Genomic DNA, 23,334 nt, shown 5'->3' with positions numbered 1-23,334 from the left:
AAGTAAGTAGGTTATAAACATACATATTATGTGGATTGGCATAGTTTGCATTCCACATCACTTTTTATTATTTTCAAACATTTTTTGTTTTCAATATTAGTCGCCACGTTGTCGCGGCGGTCACAACCATGGATTGTACCTGTTGCGCTGGCGGTTGCGGGTTCGATCCCGCACATGACAAACATTTGTATTGACCATACAGGTGTTTGCCGTGGTCTGGGTGTTTGTGCAGTCCTTGTGGGTCTTCCCATCGTGCCTCGGAGAGCACGTTAAGCCGTCGGTCCCGGTTGTTATCATGTACACCTGATAGCGATCGTTACTCATAGTAGGAAATATATCCGCCAACCCGCATTGGAGCAGCGTGGTGGATTAAGCTCTGATCTTTCTCCTACAGGAATAAAGAGGCCTATGCCCAGAAGTAGGATATTACAGACTGAAGCGATTTCAATATTTACACATTAGGAATCATCAAATTTCTTGTAAAGTAAAAATACGTATGTCTATAGGAGATAGTAATAATCGTGTAGGTTTTGAATACATACTTTATATAAGTATTTTCATAATACACGAAAAGGAGAATGATACGATTCCATACATTCTTGGGCCAAAATGTAATGAAATGAAAATGGTATCAATTAATGCATTTAGGCTTATTGCTCCCTCGCTGAAAATTATCTATATTTTAGCTATCTGAGAGTGGAGTTATTAGACTTTTTGTAAAAGTGAGGTTATGTTACAATGTCTATACAAAAACCCGATCACTAAGTTTTTGTAGCATTAATGTTTGTTATATTTAGTGAAGACTGTTTGAAAACTCACTACAAATATTGATATAGGTAAAACTTTAGTTAAGTGGCCTCCAATTTATGGGGTGAAATGGGGGTGGGGGGGGTAAAGGGTGGTGGGGAGTGTGGGTTTTTTAGCCCCCCGTAGTGTGCGTTTCGCGTAAACCCCGTGGTTTCGAAGATATCGTGTTTGAAGTTTTGGGGTTAACTTTACGTGATTCAGAGATATTACAATACCTTAGAGCTCCGTGTCTGACTCCACCTTAACTCCGGTGCAGCGGGAAGTGCACTCATATGCTCCATTCACCAACTTTCACACTTTATTTTCGACCAAATTTACGTAAAAACGATCTCGATTGCAAGATACAGCTTTAATTGTGCATCTAAATATCTTGAGTTAATTAACTAGTGCAAACCTTTTTTTTTTGAATTCTGTAATCGATTATAGTTGAATCGATACCCAAATTATTTGATGAAAACTATCTTTCTCAATTTTCTCCGCTTCTAGATTCAGAATTGAGCTGATATTTTATATTTTAAAATAAAAAAATATGACCAATTTTTTAAACAATATCTCTACTCATTACATTTTGGCCCAAAAGTCCCCATCTCCTTTGAACAAATAAAAATATTACTAAACTGTTTTTCTAAAGTATAATGTGTCCCAAATTTAATATTTGTAGCTAAAGATCATGTTTTATGACGTCACAAGGAAACAAATATGGCTACTGACGGTACACACCACTGATGTATTTCTTTCTACTATTAAAAAGAAAAATAGTTCAAATGTGTTATTCTATTATATGTCATAATAGTAGTTGGTCTAATAGTTGTATGTAGATTCATAAATCAGTAAATTGTCGACGAATCTAATACTTCTACGTTAAAATAATACATTCATACAAACATACAGAGTTCCAAAAATACAGTCTGCCTGCAATAGTCATGTGACGGGCAGATTCTATTGAAACTACACATAGTAATTTTGACGTGAATTCCATACAAGTAGTGTCAAAAACCTAGCGCTAGTAAGCAAAACTACCGTAAGTTAGCATCTAACATCCATATAAACAACATTACATATATACGTACACATAGCTCCTTGTGCGTGTCACGAGGTACATTGTATTAACAACAAGTGCATTTTTGTACAATAAAAATTCATTATCAATTTATCGTTCTTAGTTTTCTTAATACATGATAATAAAACATGCGTGCATTCATTTTTAAATATAGTCAATTTCTTTTTAATCATAATTATATATTTACAAATACGCATGCAAATACGTGTTGCATGCTTCGTATTTTCTAGCACACGTACACATATAAATGTGCTTCAATGTGTGCCGCATTACATGCACAGTTCATACAATATTCAATTGTTGAAGAGATCTGGTTCTTCAGTGACCTCAGCCGCGAGGTCGGCGAACTTCGCCACGTAGTCGACACTGGATTCCGCCATTAGTGACTGGAGATGGGAGTCCACCTGAAATTATTTTAAAAATAATGATTCCAATATTAAACAATAATATTATAACGATTTGGGTTTTCAACAAAAACTTTATTTTGTAAATCAAAGTAAAATGTCAAGCCGGCCGGCAACAACGACAACAACGACAACAACAAGTGGAGCGGGGGCGTGTGGCACTGACCGGCAGGTCGGGGCGCGCCTCGAGGTGTCAGAGGAAACTGCTGAGCGAGAAGTCCTGCGCGGCGCCCTCCAGCCGGCCGGCAACAACGACAACAACGACAACAACGACAACAACGACAACAACAAGTGGAGCGGGGGCGTGTGGCACTGACCGGCAGGTCGGGGCTTGCCTCGAGGTGTCCGAGGAAGCTGCTGAGCGAGAAGTCCTGCGCGGCGCCCTCCAGCCGGCCGGCAACAACGACAACAACGACAACAACGACAACAACAAGTGGAGCGGGGGCGTGTGGCACTGACCGGCAGGTCGGGGCGCGCCTCGAGGTGTCCGAGGAAGCTGCTGAGCGAGAAGTCCTGCGCGGCACCCTCCAGCCGGCCGGCAACAACGACAACAACGACAACAACAGTGGGGCGGGGGCGTGTGGCACTGACCGGCAGGTCGGGGCGCGCCTCGAGGTGTCCGAGGAAGCTGCTGAGCGAGAAGTCCTGCGCGGCGCCCTCCAGCCGGCCGGCAACAACGACAACAACGACAACAACGACAACAACAAGTGGAGCGGGGGCGTGTGGCACTGACCGGCAGGTCGGGGCTTGCCTCGAGGTGTCCGAGGAAGCTGCTGAGCGAGAAGTCCTGCGCGGCGCCCTCCAGCCGGCCGGCAACAACGACAACAACGACAACAACGACAACAACAAGTGGAGCGGGGGCGTGTGGCACTGACCGGCAGGTCGGGGCGCGCCTCGAGGTGTCCGAGGAAGCTGCTGAGCGAGAAGTCCTGCGCGGCACCCTCCAGCCGGCCGGCAACAACGACAACAACGACAACAACAGTGGGGCGGGGGCGTGTGGCACTGACCGGCAGGTCGGGGCGCGCCTCGAGGTGTCCGAGGAAGCTGCTGAGCGAGAAGTCCTGCGCGGCACCCTCCAGCCGGCCGGCAACAACGACAACAACGACAACAACAGTGGAGCGGGGGCGGTGGCACTGACCGGCAGGTCGGGGCGCGCCTCGAGGTGTCCGAGGAAGCTGCTGAGCGAGAAGTCCTGCGCGGCACCCTCCAGCCGGCCGGCAACAACGACAACAACGACAACAACGACAACAACAAGTGGAGCGGGGGCGTGTGGCACTGACCGGCAGGTCGGGGCGCGCCTCGAGGTGTCCGAGGAAGCTGCTGAGCGAGAAGTCCTGCGCGGCCCCCTCCAGCCGGCCGGCAACAACGACAACAACGACAACAACAGTGGGGCGGGGGCGTGTGGCACTGACCGGCAGGTCGGGGCGCGCCTCGAGGTGTCCGAGGAAGCTGCTGAGCGAGAAGTCCTGCGCGGCACCCTCCAGCCGGCCGGCAACAACGACAACAACGACAACAACAGTGGAGCGGGGGCGGTGGCACTGACCGGCAGGTCGGGGCGCGCCTCGAGGTGTCCGAGGAAGCTGCTGAGCGAGAAGTCCTGCGCGGCGCCCTCCAGCCGGCCGGCAACAACGACAACAACGACAACAACAGTGGAGCGGGGGCGGTGGCACTGACCGGCAGGTCGGGGCGCGCCTCGAGGTGTCCGAGGAAGCTGCTGAGCGAGAAGTCCTGCGCGGCGCCCTCCAGCCGGCCGGCAACAACGACAACAACGACAACAACAGTGGAGCGGGGGCGGTGGCACTGACCGGCAGGTCGGGGCGCGCCTCGAGGTGTCCGAGGAAGCTGCTGAGCGAGAAGTCCTGCGCGGCGCCCTCCAGCCGGCCGGCAACAACGACAACAACGACAACAACAGTGGAGCGGGGGCGGTGGCACTGACCGGCAGGTCGGGGCGCGCCTCGAGGTGTCCGAGGAAGCTGCTGAGCGAGAAGTCCTGCGCGGCGCCCTCCAGCCGGCCGGCAACAACGACAACAACGACAACAACAGTGGAGCGGGGGCGGTGGCACTGACCGGCAGGTCGGGGCGCGCCTCGAGGTGTCCGAGGAAGCTGCTGAGCGAGAAGTCCTGCGCGGCGCCCTCCAGCCGGCCGGCAACAACGACAACAACGACAACAACAGTGGAGCGGGGGCGGTGGCACTGACCGGCAGGTCGGGGCGCGCCTCGAGGTGTCCGAGGAAGCTGCTGAGCGAGAAGTCCTGCGCGGCGCCCTCCAGCCGGCCGGCAACAACGACAACAACGACAACAACAGTGGAGCGGGGGCGTGTGGCACTGACCGGCAGGTCGGGGCGCGCCTCGAGGTGTCCGAGGAAGCTGCTGAGCGAGAAGTCCTGCGCGGCGCCCTCCAGCCAGCCGTCCGCGTCGCGCAAAAGTTGTGACGGCGACAGCGACACCGACTCGCCAGGCAGGAAATCTACGGACAAACAATGGGAAACTTAACCAAGCGGATTTAAGTTACTAATATTTCGGCACTACACAATAGCACCGAAAGTGGTCAAAAGCTAAATATATCTCGCCTTTGACTACACATCTTACCACCTATAAAAAGAATAAGTTACAGTAGGATTTTCATAAACTCATATAGTAAAGAGCAACGAAACTAAAGAAAAGTTAGTTCAACTAGGCATTAATTTCAGGATACGAGTTGATGTTAATATCAGTTTTAAATTTGACCTGAATCATAAACACTAGAAGCAGTCTGTTATCCCACTGCTGGGCATAGGCCTCTTTTCCTATGTAGGAGAAGAATCAGAGCTTAACCTACCACGCTGCTCCAATGCGGGTTGGCAGATACAATAAAATAAGAAACTATACACTTACTGGCAATATCCGTCTGTTCCGCTTTGGATCCATTCTTCTGCTCATTGGACTCTGAACAAGTTTCCACTTTAATGTTATTGATATCTTTGTTATCTCTTTGTTCTTCCTCTTCGTCTGTCTTTGATTCTTCTAAAATAAGAATATTCTTAGTATTATATTTATATGAGTAAAATTTTTTAATTTAAAAGTATTTCAATGTAAAAATGAGTACGATAAGGTATTAAAAAAAAAAAATAAATAAATAAGGAAGATATCCAATTTTGTTAATTTATTTTGAATGAATTTTATATCTTTTCTTATTAACTAAGAATAGTTATATCATCAGAAAAAGAACACATAAGTGGCTAACGCAGCAGGGGTCTTTGATATATGTAAGAAAAAGTAATGGGTCCAATATTCTACCTTGTAGAACACCAAATTTAGTAAACTACTTTTTTACTGAAACGAAATATTAGTATGTGATTTCGGAGACTTTATTACATTATATCTTATTTCCTAAGTATATTTTAATTTCTCCAACATTACACAATGTATCTATCTATCAAGTTTTGTTAGTTAAGTATTATGATCTACGTCGTCAAAAGCTTTCGCCAAGTCGAAAAAAAAAAAAAAAAAAAACTAGTAATCAGTACCGTTTTATTTTAACTTCTTTAATGAAATTAAGATACACTAACGCTGTCGAGCTATTATAGAGACATCTTCATTACTCTTTAAGAGCTACACTTTGGATTATTTTCCATAACTTAACAAAAAAGAAAAAAAAAAAACATAATTAACGAGATGTAATAATAACCTTGATCGTTTTCTGCCAAAGGCGTAATTGGTATCTTCCTGTCACCGTCGTGAAAGAAGAATTGACCGTTGGACTCACTTAGAACGTAGAAGAGTGATGACAAACTGTAACAATATTATTTGTTTAGAGCTATAAATTACGGCAGTAAAGAATATAGCCACCCCCTCTAGGTCTTCCCGTAGGTGTCGTAAGAGGCCACTAAGGGATAAAACAGTTCCACCACAACCTTGGAACTTAAAAGGTCGACCGATGGCGGTATAGCCATCCAACTGCTGGCTTTCAAATACACAGGCCGAAGACGGGCAGCAGCGTTTTCGGTGCCACAAAGCTAGCCCTGCGGTAATTATGGGCAACACACATGAGATCACGCCATAATGTCTAGCGCAAGCTTGTGGAGACCTATGTCCAGCAGTGGACTGCGGTAGGCTGAAGTGAGAACTATAGATTTATACGACAAACCTGTGTATTTAGCAACTGTAACTTCATTGTCTAACCGGTATTTAGTTTTGCAGAGACATTTGCTTAGTGTCTTGTCTAGTTTTTCGGAAGGTACTCACAGGTCAGAGCAGAGTTAGACCGTTATATCTTAAACACCAGAACTCTGAACGCAATTTTAACATTTTATTATTCTAAAATTGACACAGGACAGCGATTTATGTGAGAAAAGCTATAAGATACACTTAGTAGAATTATGTGATTATTATATAATATTAAAACAGTACAATTAATTTGGAATACACTTACTCTGATGAAGGAGTAGGCGGAGGTTTAGGTAAGATGCGCGGTGGCGCTGGATTCGTATTTGACACCATTTTGACTGGTATTAAATCTGAAAGAAAAAAATATATTAATATTCAATACACGTAAACAGTTAAGGAAATGAAGCATTTGCAGTAAAAAAAAATATTTAAAGATAATCCTAAAAGATCTTCTATGTTTTCGGAGAGTTCCCAATACAAGCTGAATGAAAAACAAATTTTATTATTATTACTGCAATACTGATAATGGATGTATATATAATAAAATAACGTCCCTAAGCGCAAGAGTGACAAAATACTGAGATGGTGTAGATTAGTTTACAATTTATAATCAAATCACTCTTTCTTAAATATGGTATGTTAACTAAAATCTAAATTGTAAAAGCTAAAAAATTAATACCCTTTAAAATATTCCAATTTCTACCTAACTTAAAAAAAAGTAGTCTTTATTTCTCGATCAAATTTAAATGGGACATTAACATGAGGCAAGACATTCTTCTTCCGATCAAAATTCCGTACAAGTATAATCAAAATTTGTATAACTAGTAAAAAGTTATGAGGCATATAATACAACGTACGTCGACGAAAAAATAGTCATTATGCATTATTAGATATAATCTCGAAAAGTACTTATCGGGTCTCAAATAAAAAATGGTACCACGTGACAAGCACCACTTTTCAACTAAAAAAGAATCATCGAAATCGGTCCAGTTTTGAGGTAACATAGATTTAAAAAGTACAGTCAAATTGAGAACCTCCTCCTTTTTTGGAAGTCGGTTAATAGAAGTAAATTTAAAGCGATAAGTCAATACTACAACAGTACTCACTGCTAGGCGGGGGTAGTTTAGGTAGCAGTGGGAGGAGCCTTTGTACAACTACCCTATCTGACATTCTGGGTCTTCCGCGACGCCATTTTGGTAACCCATCTAGGGTCAATGCGCGTTGGTTCTGTGACACAATTTTTTATATTAATAATATATAAAAGAAATAATTATAGTTTTAATAACCACTTACTGATAAACAAATCAAAGCAAGATTAAAACTTTTTACATGGCAACACTAAAATATTCTCACACAGGCTGTTGAACTTAATTAATTAAATTTTACTCATACGTTAATATCAACTTAATGGCGTAAACTATTTTGCTAATATCATGTTATGTGCCATGGAACTCAACACTAGCTCGTGTTAGCACAAATCATTAATTTTATATGTATTTTTGAAAGTCTAATTGTTTTAATAATTCTCATCACATAAAGAAATTACGTTTCCAGAAATACATAATTATAGAACAGCACTCTAGGACACATAAAGACAGTAGCTATATTTTATATTTTATTGTCTACCAAATTTAGTTATCATACAACAAGAACAAGAAGGCAGAAGAGACGTCTAGTAAACAAAACAAGTATCCGTCCAAATCTTGTTATTTTAGATTTAGTTTATTTTTCATCGATTTTGAGCATAATTATAATTTAAATATATATATTTAAAAATGCTTATTATTGATATTTTTACACTAGAAATAATCTAATATATATCTAGTTGGAGAGTCAGTTAAATAAATAAATAATTACCTCAGCGTCTGTTCTGGGCGCGATAGGCGTTGGGTGTCTGAATATTGTTGAATTGGTATCCGTCACTTTTGTTGAAAAGTTTATTGGATTCTGGGAACTGCAGGGCTGTTGCTTCTGTGTATAATTTTTTTATTAGGATTTATGTGATAGTACACAAAAGATAGACATAAATTAAACATCATGTATACATTTTTTTTACTATTAAAAAAAGCAGTGTTATTTTAAATAATTGTTAACAATAGTTTAGACACAAGAACGTAACTTTTTTTAAGGAGCTCGATATTTCTACATTATCTACGAGTCTTCTTCACGAGACAACAGATAAAAAAAAAATTGTAAATATTCCGTTTTAAAACAATTTAGTAGATGCATTTTGATTTTAGAAATATAAAATTTTGTAATCTTATATATAAAATTCTCGTGTCGCGATGTTAGTTACAATACTCCTCTGAAACGGCTGGACCGCTTTTTATAAAATGTTGTGTGCATATCGGGTAGATCCGAGAATCGGTGAACATCTATTTTTCATACCTCCAAGTTATAAGGGGTTGGCGATTAAGGGGGGTTAATAACACAAATGGCAAAACAATGGTTATGGAGTTAGCTAGTATTCTATATATGTATGTATGTATTAATACGTGAAGCAAAAACTTTGTACTCCTTTTTACGAAAATTTCGCACGCTTATTTTATTTATTTTATTTCTTTTTATTTTATTTTCAAATTTAGATTTTATAATTTATATTTTATAATTTTTAATTTATATTTTATATAGAAGTGTAGATGCTAATATTTTTTAAAATTATGCATAAAAATACATTGAATCAATAAAAAAAAAAAACATGACACACTACCATGTATTTGACACACACTCTTTCGTTTATTATTATAGAAGTGTAAGCCTTTGACAACAGAACCTTAATAATGCTCAAACTTAGAATCTAACTTATAATTGAAATTAATTATGGTCGAATTTCGAGCACTGGCCGACCACTAGTTCCAAAATATGAGTGTTGGTGTGTGAGCGCTAGGCGATGTTTGGTGTCACGTACCTGCCGGCGGGCGGGCGGCGCCACGTGGCTGTTGCCGGCCAGCGCCAGCAGGCGCTTCAACCTGCGGCACACGGCGGGCTTTAGTGGGCGGGCCCGGTGGGGCTATGGGGGCCCGGCTGGGGCTATGGGGGCCGGCTGAAGCTATGGGGGCCCGGCTGGGGCTATGGGGGCCGGCTGGGGCTATGGGGGCCCGGCTGGGGCTATGGGGGCCAGCTGGGGCTATGGGGGCCCGGCTGGGGCGCTACCTCGACCTTGCAGCAGATCAGTGTGAGTAAGGCGACCAGAGCTCCTGGGGCATCGGAGGTAGGGTCGGCGACCCGCTTGCGATGCTTCAGGTGCTGCGGGAGTCTACGAGCTACGGTAACCGCTGACGATCAGATGGGTTGTACGCATGCATTTCACGCTCAACTATATATATATATCGTTATTTTGTGTATGTATGTGTATATATATATATATACACATACATACACAAAATAACGAGTGTGCTTAAGACCACTCGACTGAAGTAAGTTACAGTAATATACGAAACGCAACCCTCTCTTTCTATCTTCACTAACTTACATTTCCCTCTCAACTTCCATTCGCCTCGCCCGATACCACTTTTCGTAACGCTCTCGTCACGCGTTCACCAGCTTACTTCCCAAGTCAAGCGTGCGTAAAGAAGTTTTACTTCGATAAATATTAATTGCCTACCAACGAGTGGACATCGGGAAATTACGACTTTATTTTGAAGACTACTTCAGAAGGTTAAAGTAAATAAAACAAAAAAACAAAGGGACTTTTTACACTGCAAAGAATCAAGAATAACTTACCGATCGCTGAGTAAAGAGAGCCCGCGCGGCGGCGACTGTGGAGCGGGGCGGTTGATGAGCTTACTTACAAGCTTTAAGCTACCCGATGATTTGTGGTCCGGAGACGATATTTGTTCACCTGAAATTAAAAGAAAAAAAAGTGTCAACGCTAGAACGACACTGGTTAGATTAATATTATCAATAGTATCATGTGTACAATGCTTAAGCGGATATTTCCTTCTCTAGAACATTCTCACATTTAAATGTCCCTACCGATGCTTCTGGTGTTGCAAGCGTATATACGGGAGCCGTTTATCATCAGGTGGGCCTTAAGCTTGTTTGCCGACCTAGTCGTGTGAAAGAAAAGGATCAACAACTTACATTTCCTCTCATCTCCCGATAATCCATCATTGCTATCTTGACTGAATGTATTCTTAGGAGAGAAGATATCTGTGTCACTCTCCCTCTTTTCCCGCTCATCTTCAATACTCTCCTTTTCTGGCGTCTTATTCCCAAGTCGCTTGTCTACTAGTTTGTCTCTGTCGCTCGGTTCCGCTAGCTTGACGGATTTGACCGGTTGCGGTAGAGGGGGGGTCGGTTCCGCCCACCAGTAATCTAATTCGAGTTTTGAACGTGAACCGAACTGAAAGTTAAAAAAAATATATTGTATATAGATCTATACTTAGAACGAAATTGTGACATATCCTATTCTATACATTTATATTAATATTATAAAGCTGAAGTTGGTTTGTTTGTTTAAATGCGCTGATCTCAGGAACGGCTGGTTCGAATTGAAAAATTATTTTTGTGCATAGCCCATTTACGAAGAAGGTTTATAGGCTATTTTTTTATAGGCTATTGTTTTCCGCGAGGCAAACTTAGTTAAATAATATTTGTAAATTGTTTGGAGTGTAATGTATCATACATATTAACGCCTAAACTTTTTTATTGTTTGTCATTGTTAGTCATGTCTTGTTTATAACTTCATCACGCATCACGCCGAAACTTCTGAATGGATTGAAATAAAATCACGGTTAGAGTCGATACTTTGAGCTTAGACAATAGAAAATTTATTCTGATGTCCAAGTACGATTTTGAGAGAGGATGAAAGCCAAATGACTTCTGTTGTTGTAAGCGTCTATAAGCTAATCGCACCACCTGTTTGGCGACCTGGTTGTATGAAAAAAGCAGGCTTGTTTGCGACCAAAGTGGAATCTAAAATCTTACCATCAAATACAAATCTCCAATCGTAAGTTCGCCAGCATCATACACGCTCCAACCCTTTTTTATCTGACGTATAGCCATATCCACATCTATGTCTGGTTTGGTTTCTTCCTCTTTCTCCTCGATCTTTGTGTCCTCGACCTTGGAGTCTTCGATCTTGGATTCGTCGCCTTTATGGTCTTCGGCTTTCGCATCATCAGCACCCTTGTCTAGTACCAACGTGTATATACTCCCTCCACGTTTCTTGGGACGTATTCGGAATTTCACCTAAGTGGAATTGAAATTGTTATAGTATAAAAACAATACGTTAGTCAACATTACAACTTTATTTTTTACTAATCTGTTCTATTTATCATCAACTTCGTTTTTTTTTTTAAAGAAAATGACGTTATTAACTTTTTGAACTAAGAAACCATTAGAAAAATCTGATAACTCTCTACGTACACACAAGTGATGTCATATTTAACGTTTTCTTATCTAAGTGAATTACTATTTTTAATAACAATAGCGAATAGTACTCATTTTCATATACGATTTTTTTACATACCTTTAAATTCTTAAATTTTCGTTCTTTCTGACTCTTATCCGTCCTGCCGTCACTTTCATTATCCGTGTCACTCTTATTAAACTTCTCATCGTCTTCCATTTCCGAAAAGCTGTCCTTTTCTCTCTCTGACATATCTTTGTCTCTTTCTGGCATATCTCTATCTCCTTCTTCCTCAGGGGTTTCTTCAGATTTCATCTCCTTCTCATCTTCTGTGCTCGGTTTCTCATCGTCTTCGTGGTTATGTTTGTAGTTGGCCATGAGTTCGATTCCGTCTATCGCTGTTTCATCGATGTGCATCAATTTCGTCGGTTCAGTATCGTCTAGCTTGAATTTTTTCTCCGTTTCCTTATCTTTGTCTGTTACGCTGTCTTTTCTTTGACGTTTAGGTGTTCGGATTTTGACTGTCATAATAAAAGATAATTTTATTGTATACATTATATTATTAATTTCATAGTTAGCTAATATAAAAAGCTTTTACAACGTTGTCTCCTTTTTGTATATTACTAGCTGTGTACACTGCGCGTGTTTCTGCGCTTTTTTTTTGTCGTACCAACTCAGAAACCTTTGTGGGCTTTTGCACAACACTTTGCTGAAGATGATGACACAATTAAATGCATAGTTTACGATTTGATAAACGACATACAGACAAACATTCATTTATATATATATATATATATATATATATATATATATATATATATAGCAAAAGGGAGACAAACAAAGTGTCATATCAATACCTTATATTAAGTGATTAACACCACCAGGACATCTACAACAATAAGAAAATTTGCAAGTGTGTTGCCAGTCATCACTAGACTCTTAGACTTCCCTGTTACTTACCAATGTTTTTTTTTATTCCACTATTTTAACTTCCCTTCCTTTGTAAGTAATTATCATTAACTTTAACACTCCAAACTAATCATTACCAGATTTTATTTCCAAAGCACTTTTTGAGACACACTTTTAGACATAGCCAACATTTCAACAAAATATTAAATTAAAAATCTACAGACAATAATACAGCCTACATACCGCCACTATCCTTATCCCGCCTCATGGATCCCATCCTCTCTAAATACGAAGAGAAGCATATCTTTTGACTGGAGAGTTGCTCGCTCGGACTGAGCACTGGCAGGTGGATCTCTATGCCTTGTCGGGGTCCCAAGTGTAGTGCAAGCTTTTTGGGTAGACGTTGTTCTATACGGAGTTATAAAAAAATAAGTTATATTTTAATTATGTTTATTATTGTATATTACTATTACGAATATTGAGATGTTTGCATTCAGCCTGTAAGATCCCACTGTTGGGTTAGGCCTATAAGCCTGTTTATCTATGTAGGAGATGTAATGGAGTATAATCCACCACGCTACTCCACTGCGGGTTCTCTACTATGAATAACGATCGCTATCAGGTATTTATGATAACAAGCAAGACCGACGACTTAACGTGCTCTCCGAGGCACGGTGGGGAGACCGATAAAGACAGACATCTAAACCGGAAAGGAATATTTGTACAAATACAATTATCCATCGCGAGCGGGAATCGAACCCGCGAACCGTCGGTGTTTTAAGCGACTACTCGCACCACTACACCAGACCAGTAGATGATTGTTGGAATTGATATTTTTTTTTTACCAACGTAATGACAAACAAGTGTAAGGTCTGCTATGGCATATGTACATTTGCAAAAGCAAGATCATATATTTGCTTTTTACCTTTTGACGATGCGTTGGCGCAGCGGTTATAGCACTGGCTGTTGCGCTGGCGATCGCGGGTTCGATTCCGGCTCACTACAGACATTTGTTTCGACCATATGTCGTATGTCATAATGTGTAGATGTTAGTCATGGTCTGGGCGTTGTTTTTGTGTACTGTGTGTGTGTTTCCGGACCCCCAACACAGGGGTAAATCCTACTAGGGGACCCGTTGAGTGTGAAGCGTTTATTACATACATACATACATACATATAATCACGCCTTTTTCCCGTAGGGGTAGGCAGATACCACTTTTTTCCACTTGTTACGATCCTTACATACTTCTTTCGCTTCGTCCACTTTCATTATTCCCTTCATACATGTTCTTCGGTTTAGGGTACTCTTAACCTGGCCTTTTTTCAAGACACCCCTTATTTGGTCTCGGAACGTCCGCCTAGGTCTAACCATTCCAACCCTTCCATTTACGCTCGCCTTATACACTTTTTTCGTCAATCATTCTTCATTCATTCTCTCGACATTGCCAAACCATCTGAGCATACCTTTCTCAATTTTTGTCATTATATCTTCTTTCAAACCACGTTTCCTTATCCTGTCACTCAATTTAACTCCTATCATACTTCTTAAGGCTCTCATCTCAACTGCATTTATTCTGGTTTCGTATTTCTTCTGCCATACCCAACTTCCACTTCCGTACATGTGCACAGCCAAACGAGCCTTGTCAGACACCTTCCGACTGCTCATAAACGAGTGCAAAGCTCCATTCACCCTGTTTCGTGCATTCACTCTTCTTTCAATATCACTCTCACACTTTCCATCTTTTGTAAACTTTGAACACAGATCATCATTACAGCCTATACAGTCCACTGCTGGACATAGGCCTCTACAAGTTTACGTCAAAAATAACGTGAACTCATGTGTTTTGCCCATAGTCACCACGCTGGGCAGGCGGGTTGGTGACCGCAGTACTGGCTTTGTCGCACCAAAGACGCTGCTGCCCGTCTTCGGCCTGTGTATTTCAAAGCCAGCAGTTGGATGGTTATCCCGCCATCGGTCGGCTTCTTAAGTTCCAAGATGGTTGTGGAACCTTGTTATCCCTTAGTCGCTTCTTACGACACCCACGTCACTTCTTACAACACAGATACACAAAGTCATTCACCTGTTCAATTTGTTCACCTCCAATCACGATATTGCAGTCTGTCACTGCCTCATCTCTTTCAAACACCATCACTTTCGTCTTCTTTACATTCATCTTCATTCCCTTTCTTACAAAAGCTCCACTCGTAGCAGTTACCATCTCCTGCAACTCCTCGGCCGAAGACGCAAGTAATACTTGGTCATCAGCATAGAGGAGACATTTGACGAGTAAATCATTCATTCTCAAACCACTTTCATTCTCTTTTAAATCTGTCAAACAATTGTCCATGAACAGATTAAACAGCCACGGTGACGCTACACATCCCTGTCTAACATCTTCTTCGATAGAAAGATAGAAATCATTCAGTGTATGCCCCGTTTATCCTCACACAAGTACTAGAATCCCTATAAAGAGATTGTAATGCTCGTATGACGACACTGCTCACACCATTCACGGACAATGCGAACCACAATTCACTCTTCATCACTCTACAGCATATTTCCAAAATTTTTGACTACCTTACTCACCATGAACATAGCACTATTTAAGAGCAGTAATTACTTTTTATGTAGTTGATTTTTCTGCAATACTAAGATTGTCAAGAAATTTTGACCAAATACATTTCGCCATCTTGCAAAAAGCATAAGTTTTAAGCAAAGTAATGGTAATGTACTTTACTAATACTAATTTAAATACTAAAATTAGGTCATGTGATAATAAATTCTAATTAAACTCTTACCTTCTACTATGATCCTATCTGTCTCCAATTGTAGATGTTCTTCTAGATCGTCTGCATCCTGCATATCCTGGTATTCTTCTAAATCTTTATTTTGTTCTTCGTTCACTTTGGTATCCATACCGTTTTCTGTTACTGATTTTTTGGTATTTGACTGGTTTTTTTTAAGGAATATTTAACGTTATATTGAGATAAGGGCAATATGGATATTCGGTCTGATTGGCCGATTGCAGGAAATTTTGACAGTAAATTATATTGTTACGTTAAATTTCAACTTTTGAACTAACTTAGCACTCATGGCTAAGATCTAGACTAGGAAAAACCGAATTATGGGGTTTTTGGGTGTGGGGGGCGGAGAGTGTAGGGGAAGCTATACAAGGTAACACTGCCACACTTCGAAACCCCATGGTTATCGAGATATTCATGGTTAAAGTTTTGATATTAGAGGAAGAATTTAAAGCTATTATAATGCCATGCGCCGTTTCACAACTTTATAAGTTATTTTCGAACAGGAGTACGTAAAAACGATCTCGACTCCAAGATCAACAAACGATACAACTTGCGGTAACCATGCTTAGTTCTGTAGCTTTATTTTATTTTATTCTATTTGGAACACCAACAGCACATAAGACATTAAATGAGTACAAATTGTACATTTCGACTAAGCCATTTACAGGTATTCGCATATGGTTATTTAAATGATGAGACCATCAAACAATGACAATAAAGCTACAAACAAAACAAAAACAAAACAAAAATCCCTGAAGATGAGGAATGAATGTATTTAAGAATTTGTTGCACCCTCGACGCGGGGGCCAAAGAACTCCAAAGCAAATAATCTACTCACGTTCTGAGGCTTAGTACAGAATAATTCTAATTCGTCACAATTCATTGACAGTTTGTTAAAAAGTTCACTCGCTCGAATAATGAATGAATTGCGGCGGTAATTAGTTTTAACTTTAGGAATTGCCAGCGGTTGGGTACGTCTAGTTGGTAATCTGCGAGGAACCCAGATGCTAACTTTTTCCAGCAAAGCAGGGCAATCAATGGTGCCATTAACAATTTTTAACAGATACGTAATATCAAAAAGTTGCCGTCTCTTTTCCAAGGGTAAGAAGTGGTATCTGTTGCATCTCGCCTCATAACCGCGATCCGATTGCTCGCACTTGTATTGAAGATACCTCAAGAACCTTTTCTGTACCGACTCAATACGGGAAATATACACGTTATATTGTGGACTCCAGACCATAGAAGCATACTCAAGGATACTGCGCACGTAAGCACAATAAAGTACTTTAATCGATTTAATAGATTTAAATTCATGTGTAGACCTTATAATGAAACCAAGAGCCTTGGAGGCCTTTTTTACTGTGTAATCAATGTGCCTATCAAATAAGAGTTTAGAATCTTGAATGAGCCCCAAGTCCTTCATAGATGTAACTTTGTTAAGCGACTTATTGTTGATTTTATACAGATAATTTATAGTGTTATATTTTCGAGAAAAAGTCATAGCAAAGCAAAGCAAGCTTTCAGATGTTATATTCACATTTCGCACTTGATATTAATATTTCAGACTTTAAGTTATTGTTTTCACACGGTTTTTTAACAAACGATACAACTGATGTTTAATGACTGAGGTATAGATGCTTTAAAAAAAATGGCGCGCCACTTATCGTTTCGCTCCAAAGCAATGTAAGCATAAATTCATTTTTTGTTCAAATAACTGTAAAGGCAAAGGTCTAAAACCATACAGCCTTGTTTCATGTTATGTTTTTTTAATTAAATATATTTTCTTTTTATTTACTGTTATAAAATTACGTCGATAAACGGTGTAATTTTTAAATTAGATAAGATAGGGTTATTTCTTTTTTTTTTGTAACAAAACTATGTCTATAAACAGTGTAATTTTTAAATTAGATAGGTTAGGGTTATATTTTTTTTTAGTAACAAAACTATGTCTATAAACGGTGTAATTTTTAAATTAGATAGGTTAGGGTTATATTTTTTTTTAGTAACAAAACTATGTCTATAAACAGTGTAATTTTTAAATTAGATAGGTTAGGGTTATATTTTTTTAGTAACAAAACTATGTCTATAAACGGTGTAATTTTTAAATTAGATAGGTTAGGGTTATTTTTTTTTTTAGTAACAAAACTTTGTCTATAAACGGTGTAATTTTTAAATTAGATAGGTTAGGGTTATTTTTTTTTTAGTAACAAAACTATGTCTATAAACGGTGTAATTTTTAAATTAGTTAGGTTAGGGTTATTTTTTTTTTGTTGTTTGAAAACTATATCTACAAACGGTGTAATTTTTAAATGAGATATGTTAGGGTTATTTTTTTTTTTTAGTAACAAAACTATGTCTATAAACGGTGTAATTTTTAAATTAGATAGGTTAGGGAGTTTTTTTTTTGTAACAAAACTATGTCTATAAACGGTGTAATTTTTAAATTAGATAGGTTAGGGAGTTTTTTTTTTGTAACAAAACTATGTCTATAAACGGTGTAATTTTTAAATTAGATAGGTTAGGGTTTTTTTGTAACGGAATTATGCCTATAAACGGCCCCTTTCTGAAGTCAGATTATGGTAATTTTTTTTATTCATGTCACTTCATTTCACTCCATTATATATTTATTTATTTATTTATTTATTGTCATATAAAATAAATTAAAATATTGAGTATTTTTCGTTTATAACAAACAGTAAATAAATAAAAATAAAATATATTTAATTAAAAAACATAACATGAAACAAGGCTGTATGGTCTAAGACCTTTGAAATTATTTGACCCTTGACCTTTGCCTTTACAGTTATTTAGACAAAAACAATGAATTTATGCTTGCATTGTTTTGGAGCGAAACGATAAGTGGCCTGTCATTTTTTATTAAAACATCTATTTCTCAGTTGTTAAATATTAGTTGCATCGTTTGTTAAAAAACCGTGTGAAAACGTTAAATTAAAGTGTGAAATGTTAAAATCAAGTGCGAAATGTGAAAATAACATGTGAAAACTATGGAACGGAGCATGAGTAACTTAAGTTGTATCGTTTGTTGATCTTGGAGTCGAGATCGGTTTTATTTTGAAAATAACTTATGAAACGTGAAAAAGACGTGTGAAATATGAAAATAGCGTGTGAAATGTGAAAAAAACGCTCGTGAAATGTGAAAATAATGAGTGAAAGCTGCGAAATTCTTCTTCTAATCTCAAAACTTTAACCATGGATATCTCCATTACCATGGGGTTTCGAAATGTGACAGTGGTACGAGGGATGGCGTCCCCCCCCCCCTTCGCCCCACGGTTCCGAAATTCGGTTTTTCCTAATCTAAAGCTTTACCGCACTCATTTCAGTACATATTAGTCGCCATTATTCTTTAGTTCTGACGTTTATTTGGGCATAAGCAATTTAAGGTCTCTTTTAAGTAAGACATAATATGGCGGATTAAGCTCTGACCCTCCTCCTACACGGGGATGCCTATCACCAGCAGGGGGAGAGCGTATAGAAGGGATACAGCCCAGCGGGCCTCGAGCGCGGCCAGCAGCGCGGCCAGCGCGGTGCGCAGCGGCAGCGCGGCGGCGGCGCGCGGGTTGTGCGCGGCGGCCTGCACGCGCGCCCACGCCGCCGCGTCCCGCGCGCGCAGCGACACCGCCGCGCGGGAGCACACGCGCGCGCCGCACGCCACCTCTGCGGCCACACTACTTATATACAACTAGCGCGGGCTGTGCGCGGCGGCCTGCACGCGCGCCCACGCCGCCGCGTCCCGCGCGCGCAGCGACACCGCCGCGCGGGAGCACACGCGCGCGCCGCACGCCACCTCTGCGGCCACACTACTTATATACAACTAGCGCGGGCTGTGCGCGGCGGCCTGCACGCGCGCCCACGCCGCCGCGTCCCGCGCGCGCAGCGACACCGCCGCGCGGGAGCACACGCGCGCGCCGCACGCCACCTCTGCGGCCACACTACTTATATACAACTAGCGCGGGCTGTGCGCGGCGGCCTGCACGCGCGCCCACGCCGCCGCGTCCCGCGCGCGCAGCGACACCGCCGCGCGGGAGCACACGCGCGCGCCGCACGCCACCTCTGCACCGCGGCATGGGCATGTGCGATGATGAAGCTTCGCAAACGCGTTGCCCCATCCCCCCCGGAGCTCTGGTCACCTTACTCACCAACAGGAACATAACACTGCTTAAGGGCAGTTTTAGTTAGCTGTGATCTTCTGTAATGTCGAGGAGTAGCTCGACTGGGGTGTACGTGTACCCCAGTCGAGCTACTCTATATTTTGAACAGGAAATTTCCTACTGTGCCCCAACTTAGTTAAAATTACTAACTACACATATATATTATATCAAATTAATACAAAAATACATAAATTTACACAATACTGCTATAGTTTTTTTTGCATAACACTTGAACTATACGATTCACGTTCAAGAAGATTGGACATAACTCACAACGGCCAGTGAACTAATGCAAATGACATTGGGGTGTATCATTCACCTTCAGAAATATATATATAAATAATATATATTATATTGTGTTTAGAATTTAACGATTTATTTTTAGACGCCAGCTATTGGAATTTTTTAGAGCGAGTTTTAGGAATTTCATTAATTTTTCATATTACAATGAATGCAATCAATTGTAAATAATAATATAGGATATTATAAAAGTAATGATTCAAAAAGTAACAATTCCTGGTAATGTAGAGAAAGGCTTAATTATTTCCTTCGAGCATTTATTTGTCTAATTTTCTTTTCTAACTTTCTTACCTCCACTCTTTTCATCCTATTAGTCAAAAACTAAGACCACCATAGAAAAGATAAGATCTTTACTTTTAATGAAGTCACTGAACCAACGATTTGATTCAGTCTTGTTATAATAATACATCAAATGAAACAAATGGTGCCATCTATTGGCGATGTTGTAGAGTAATTGAATATTGATTGTAATCTGTTGATTTGATTGAATGATTTGCTTTTGTAACTCTTTCCTTTAATTGTAAAAAGTAGTTCGCTGTTCGCCACCATTGTGTAAACTTGTCGTCATTATTAAATTATAATTATTAGGTTATGGGCCCAGTCACATTTTTTATTTAGTAAGAATAGTTCTAGTTAATTTGCTGAGTAATAGTGTACAGTGGAAGATTACGAAGTTGTAATTAAGTTAGTGAACTTTTAACTTTGTATCCGTGCTACACGCGGTGTGGTTGATTGACAGACATGGCTTCTAGTACGAACTCATTTATTGCAAATGTACCGAAGTTGAAAGGTCGGGAAAATTATAGTGAGTGGGCGTTCGCGGCCGAGAATCTGTTAGTACTCGAAGGAAAGACAAATTTTCTTAAAACTGAAGGAGTTGGAGCTAACATGGCGGACGACGCCATGACGAAAGCCAAGTTGATTTTAACCATAGATCCGTCGTTATATGTACACATTAAGAGCGCTTTGACTACTAAAGAACTATGGCAGAAATTACAACAAATGTTTGATGACTGTGGTTTTTCGAGAAGAATCATGTTATTGAGGAATTTAATATCAATACGTCTCGAAACTTCAGATTCAATGACAAGTTACATTACACAAATTATTGAAACGGGGCAGAAATTATCTAGAACTGGGTTTTTAGTAAATGATGAGTGGATTGGCTGTTTAATGCTGGCGGGATTGCCCGAAAAATACTTCCCAATGCTAATGGCCATCGAACATTCCGGAATCGCCATTACGGCGGATGTTGTAAAATCAAAATTATTAGACATGTCCGGAAGTGAAGATTTGACGAAAACTACTGCATTGTATACTAGAGGGCGCCAGCATGTCAATCAAAAATCGAAGTCGTTCAATAAAACCAATCAAGATGGCGAAATGTCAGATGTCGAAAATAGCAAAAAGAAATTTATCAAGTGTTATCGTTGCAAACAGATCGGGCACTATAAAAATAAGTGTACACAAGGTCAAGATATGAAAATAAAGAATTCTAATGCATTTTCTGCAGTATTTTTAAGCGGAAACTTCAGACAGTACGATTGGTATTTGGATTCCGGTGCAAGTATGCATATAACCTCAAACGTAAACAATATTCGAAAAACATCTAAGAATACGAGTATAAAGGAAATTACAGTGGCTAATAAAGCAGTGATGGATGTGCTATGTTCAGGCGATGTTGATATTGTTACCATCACGTCGAAATGCAAATATTCTATCACAGTAAAAGATGTGTTATGTGTGCCTAATATTGCTACGAAATTATTATCAGTGAGTAAATTGATTCAAAATGGAAACAGAGTGAACTTTCAGAAAAATTGTTGCTATATCTATAACAGTAGAAATCAACTGGTTGGAGAAGCCAGATTAGTTGATGGTGTTTATAAACTTAATGTTGAGAATAGACACGACTGTTTGTTCACGACATCTGATAGTGTAAACAGTGAACTGTGGCATCGCAGATTGGGCCACTTAAATAGCAGTGACCTTAATAAAATGAAGGAAGGTGCAGTTGTAGGCGTAGACTTCAAGGACAAAGCTGTTGTTGACAAAAGTACATGTGTTGTATGCTGTCAAGGGAAGCAGTCACGATTACCGTTTAACCATGCGGGCATGAGGAGTAGTGAAGTACTTAATACCATTCATGCAGACGTGTGCGGACCCATGGAGGTGACTTCAATTGGTGGCTGCAGGTATTTCTTGATCTTTGTCGATGACTACACACGTATGACCTTTGTTTATTTTTTGAAGGCTAAGAACCAAGTGTTCAAATATTTTAAAGAATTTAAAGCTTTAGTTGAAAATCAACAGAATAAGAAAATTAAAATATTTCGAACTGATAATGGTCTGGAATTCTGTAATGCATTGTTTGACAGTTATTTGGCTGAGGCTGGTATAATTCATCAAAAAACTAATACATACACTCCAGAACAAAATGCTATTAGTGAGCGTATGAACCGAACTCTCGTGGAAAGGGCTCGTTGCATGTTGTATGATGCTGGACTACCCAAAAGGTTTTGGGCTGAGGCTGTAAATACAGCTGTATATCTCAGAAACAGGTCACCAGCATCGGGATTACAGAACATGACACCGTTTGAGCTCTGGTCTAATAGAAAACCAGATCTTAGTCACATCAGAATTTTTGGGAGTCAGGTTATGGTGCATATCCCAAAGGAAAAACGACTTAAGTGGGACACCAAGTCGAAACCACATATTCTTGTCGGTTATGCTGAAAATGTTAAGGGGTATAGGATTTATGATCCAGATAAGAAGTGTGTGTCTGTGAGCAGGGATGTCATAATCCAAGAAAACTTAAAGAGTAACATAGATGATAGGATATCAGTTTCAGTGGGGGAAATCTCAAAAACACAACAAATTAAAAGTGAAATAGATGAGTCTGATATAGTCACTAGTGTAGAACTTGAAAATGATACTAACCACACAGATATTACTGACCAGACTAATAAATCTATACTGCAGGATGTAGATGAGACTCCGCCCCCAGAAGAACCCAAGAGGATCAAACGACCACCACAGCGTTATGGTTACTCAAATTTGTGCATACAGTCAAATGCTGAGAATCAAAGTGATCCAATTAATATCTATCAAGCTCTACGAGGTCCTGACAAAGATAAGTGGATTGCTGCGATGGAAGAGGAACTTCAAGCATTTGAAGAGAATAATGCCTGGGTAGTGGTGAGTGAGGTGCCTAAAGGAAAGACTTTAGTTCAGTGTAAATGGGTTTATAAAAGAAAGTTTGATAGTGACAATGGTGTTCGATATCGTGCTCGTCTTGTGGCAAAGGGCTTCACGCAGAAACCGGGAATAGACTATGACGAGACATTCTCACCTGTAGTGCGTCACAGTACCTTAAGATTGT

At 40.2% G+C, this 23,334-nt stretch overlaps 1 protein-coding gene across 1 annotated transcript in view; it reads right to left on the bottom strand.

Annotated features, from left to right (window-relative positions):
• Nucleotides 1-1,928: 1,928 nt before the first annotated feature.
• Nucleotides 1,929-23,334, bottom strand: part of LOC123662939 (protein cramped) — a 67,712-nt gene continuing 46,306 nt past the window's right edge. Inside the window, exons 5-19 of the mRNA XM_045597707.1 lie at nt 18,986-19,158; nt 15,478-15,628; nt 12,923-13,087; nt 11,891-12,291; nt 11,347-11,610; nt 10,501-10,762; nt 10,141-10,258; nt 9,326-9,386; nt 8,275-8,388; nt 7,524-7,644; nt 6,683-6,767; nt 5,939-6,042; nt 5,146-5,274; nt 4,602-4,738; nt 1,929-2,271 (exon numbers count right to left, since the gene is read on the bottom strand). Coding sequence (XP_045453663.1) covers nt 2,161-2,271; nt 4,602-4,738; nt 5,146-5,274; nt 5,939-6,042; nt 6,683-6,767; nt 7,524-7,644; nt 8,275-8,388; nt 9,326-9,386; nt 10,141-10,258; nt 10,501-10,762; nt 11,347-11,610; nt 11,891-12,291; nt 12,923-13,087; nt 15,478-15,628; nt 18,986-19,158 — 2,396 coding nt within the window. The 3' untranslated portion in view covers nt 1,929-2,160. The remainder of the gene's footprint in view (nt 2,272-4,601; nt 4,739-5,145; nt 5,275-5,938; nt 6,043-6,682; nt 6,768-7,523; nt 7,645-8,274; nt 8,389-9,325; nt 9,387-10,140; nt 10,259-10,500; nt 10,763-11,346; nt 11,611-11,890; nt 12,292-12,922; nt 13,088-15,477; nt 15,629-18,985; nt 19,159-23,334) is intronic.

The sequence above is a fragment of the Melitaea cinxia genome, chromosome 19 (genome assembly GCF_905220565.1).
Source record: "Melitaea cinxia chromosome 19, ilMelCinx1.1, whole genome shotgun sequence".
In the NCBI taxonomy this organism is placed as follows: domain Eukaryota; kingdom Metazoa; phylum Arthropoda; class Insecta; order Lepidoptera; family Nymphalidae; genus Melitaea; species Melitaea cinxia.
The sequence above is the reverse complement of the archived record's forward strand: the minus strand, read 5'-3'. Positions and strand labels throughout refer to the sequence as shown.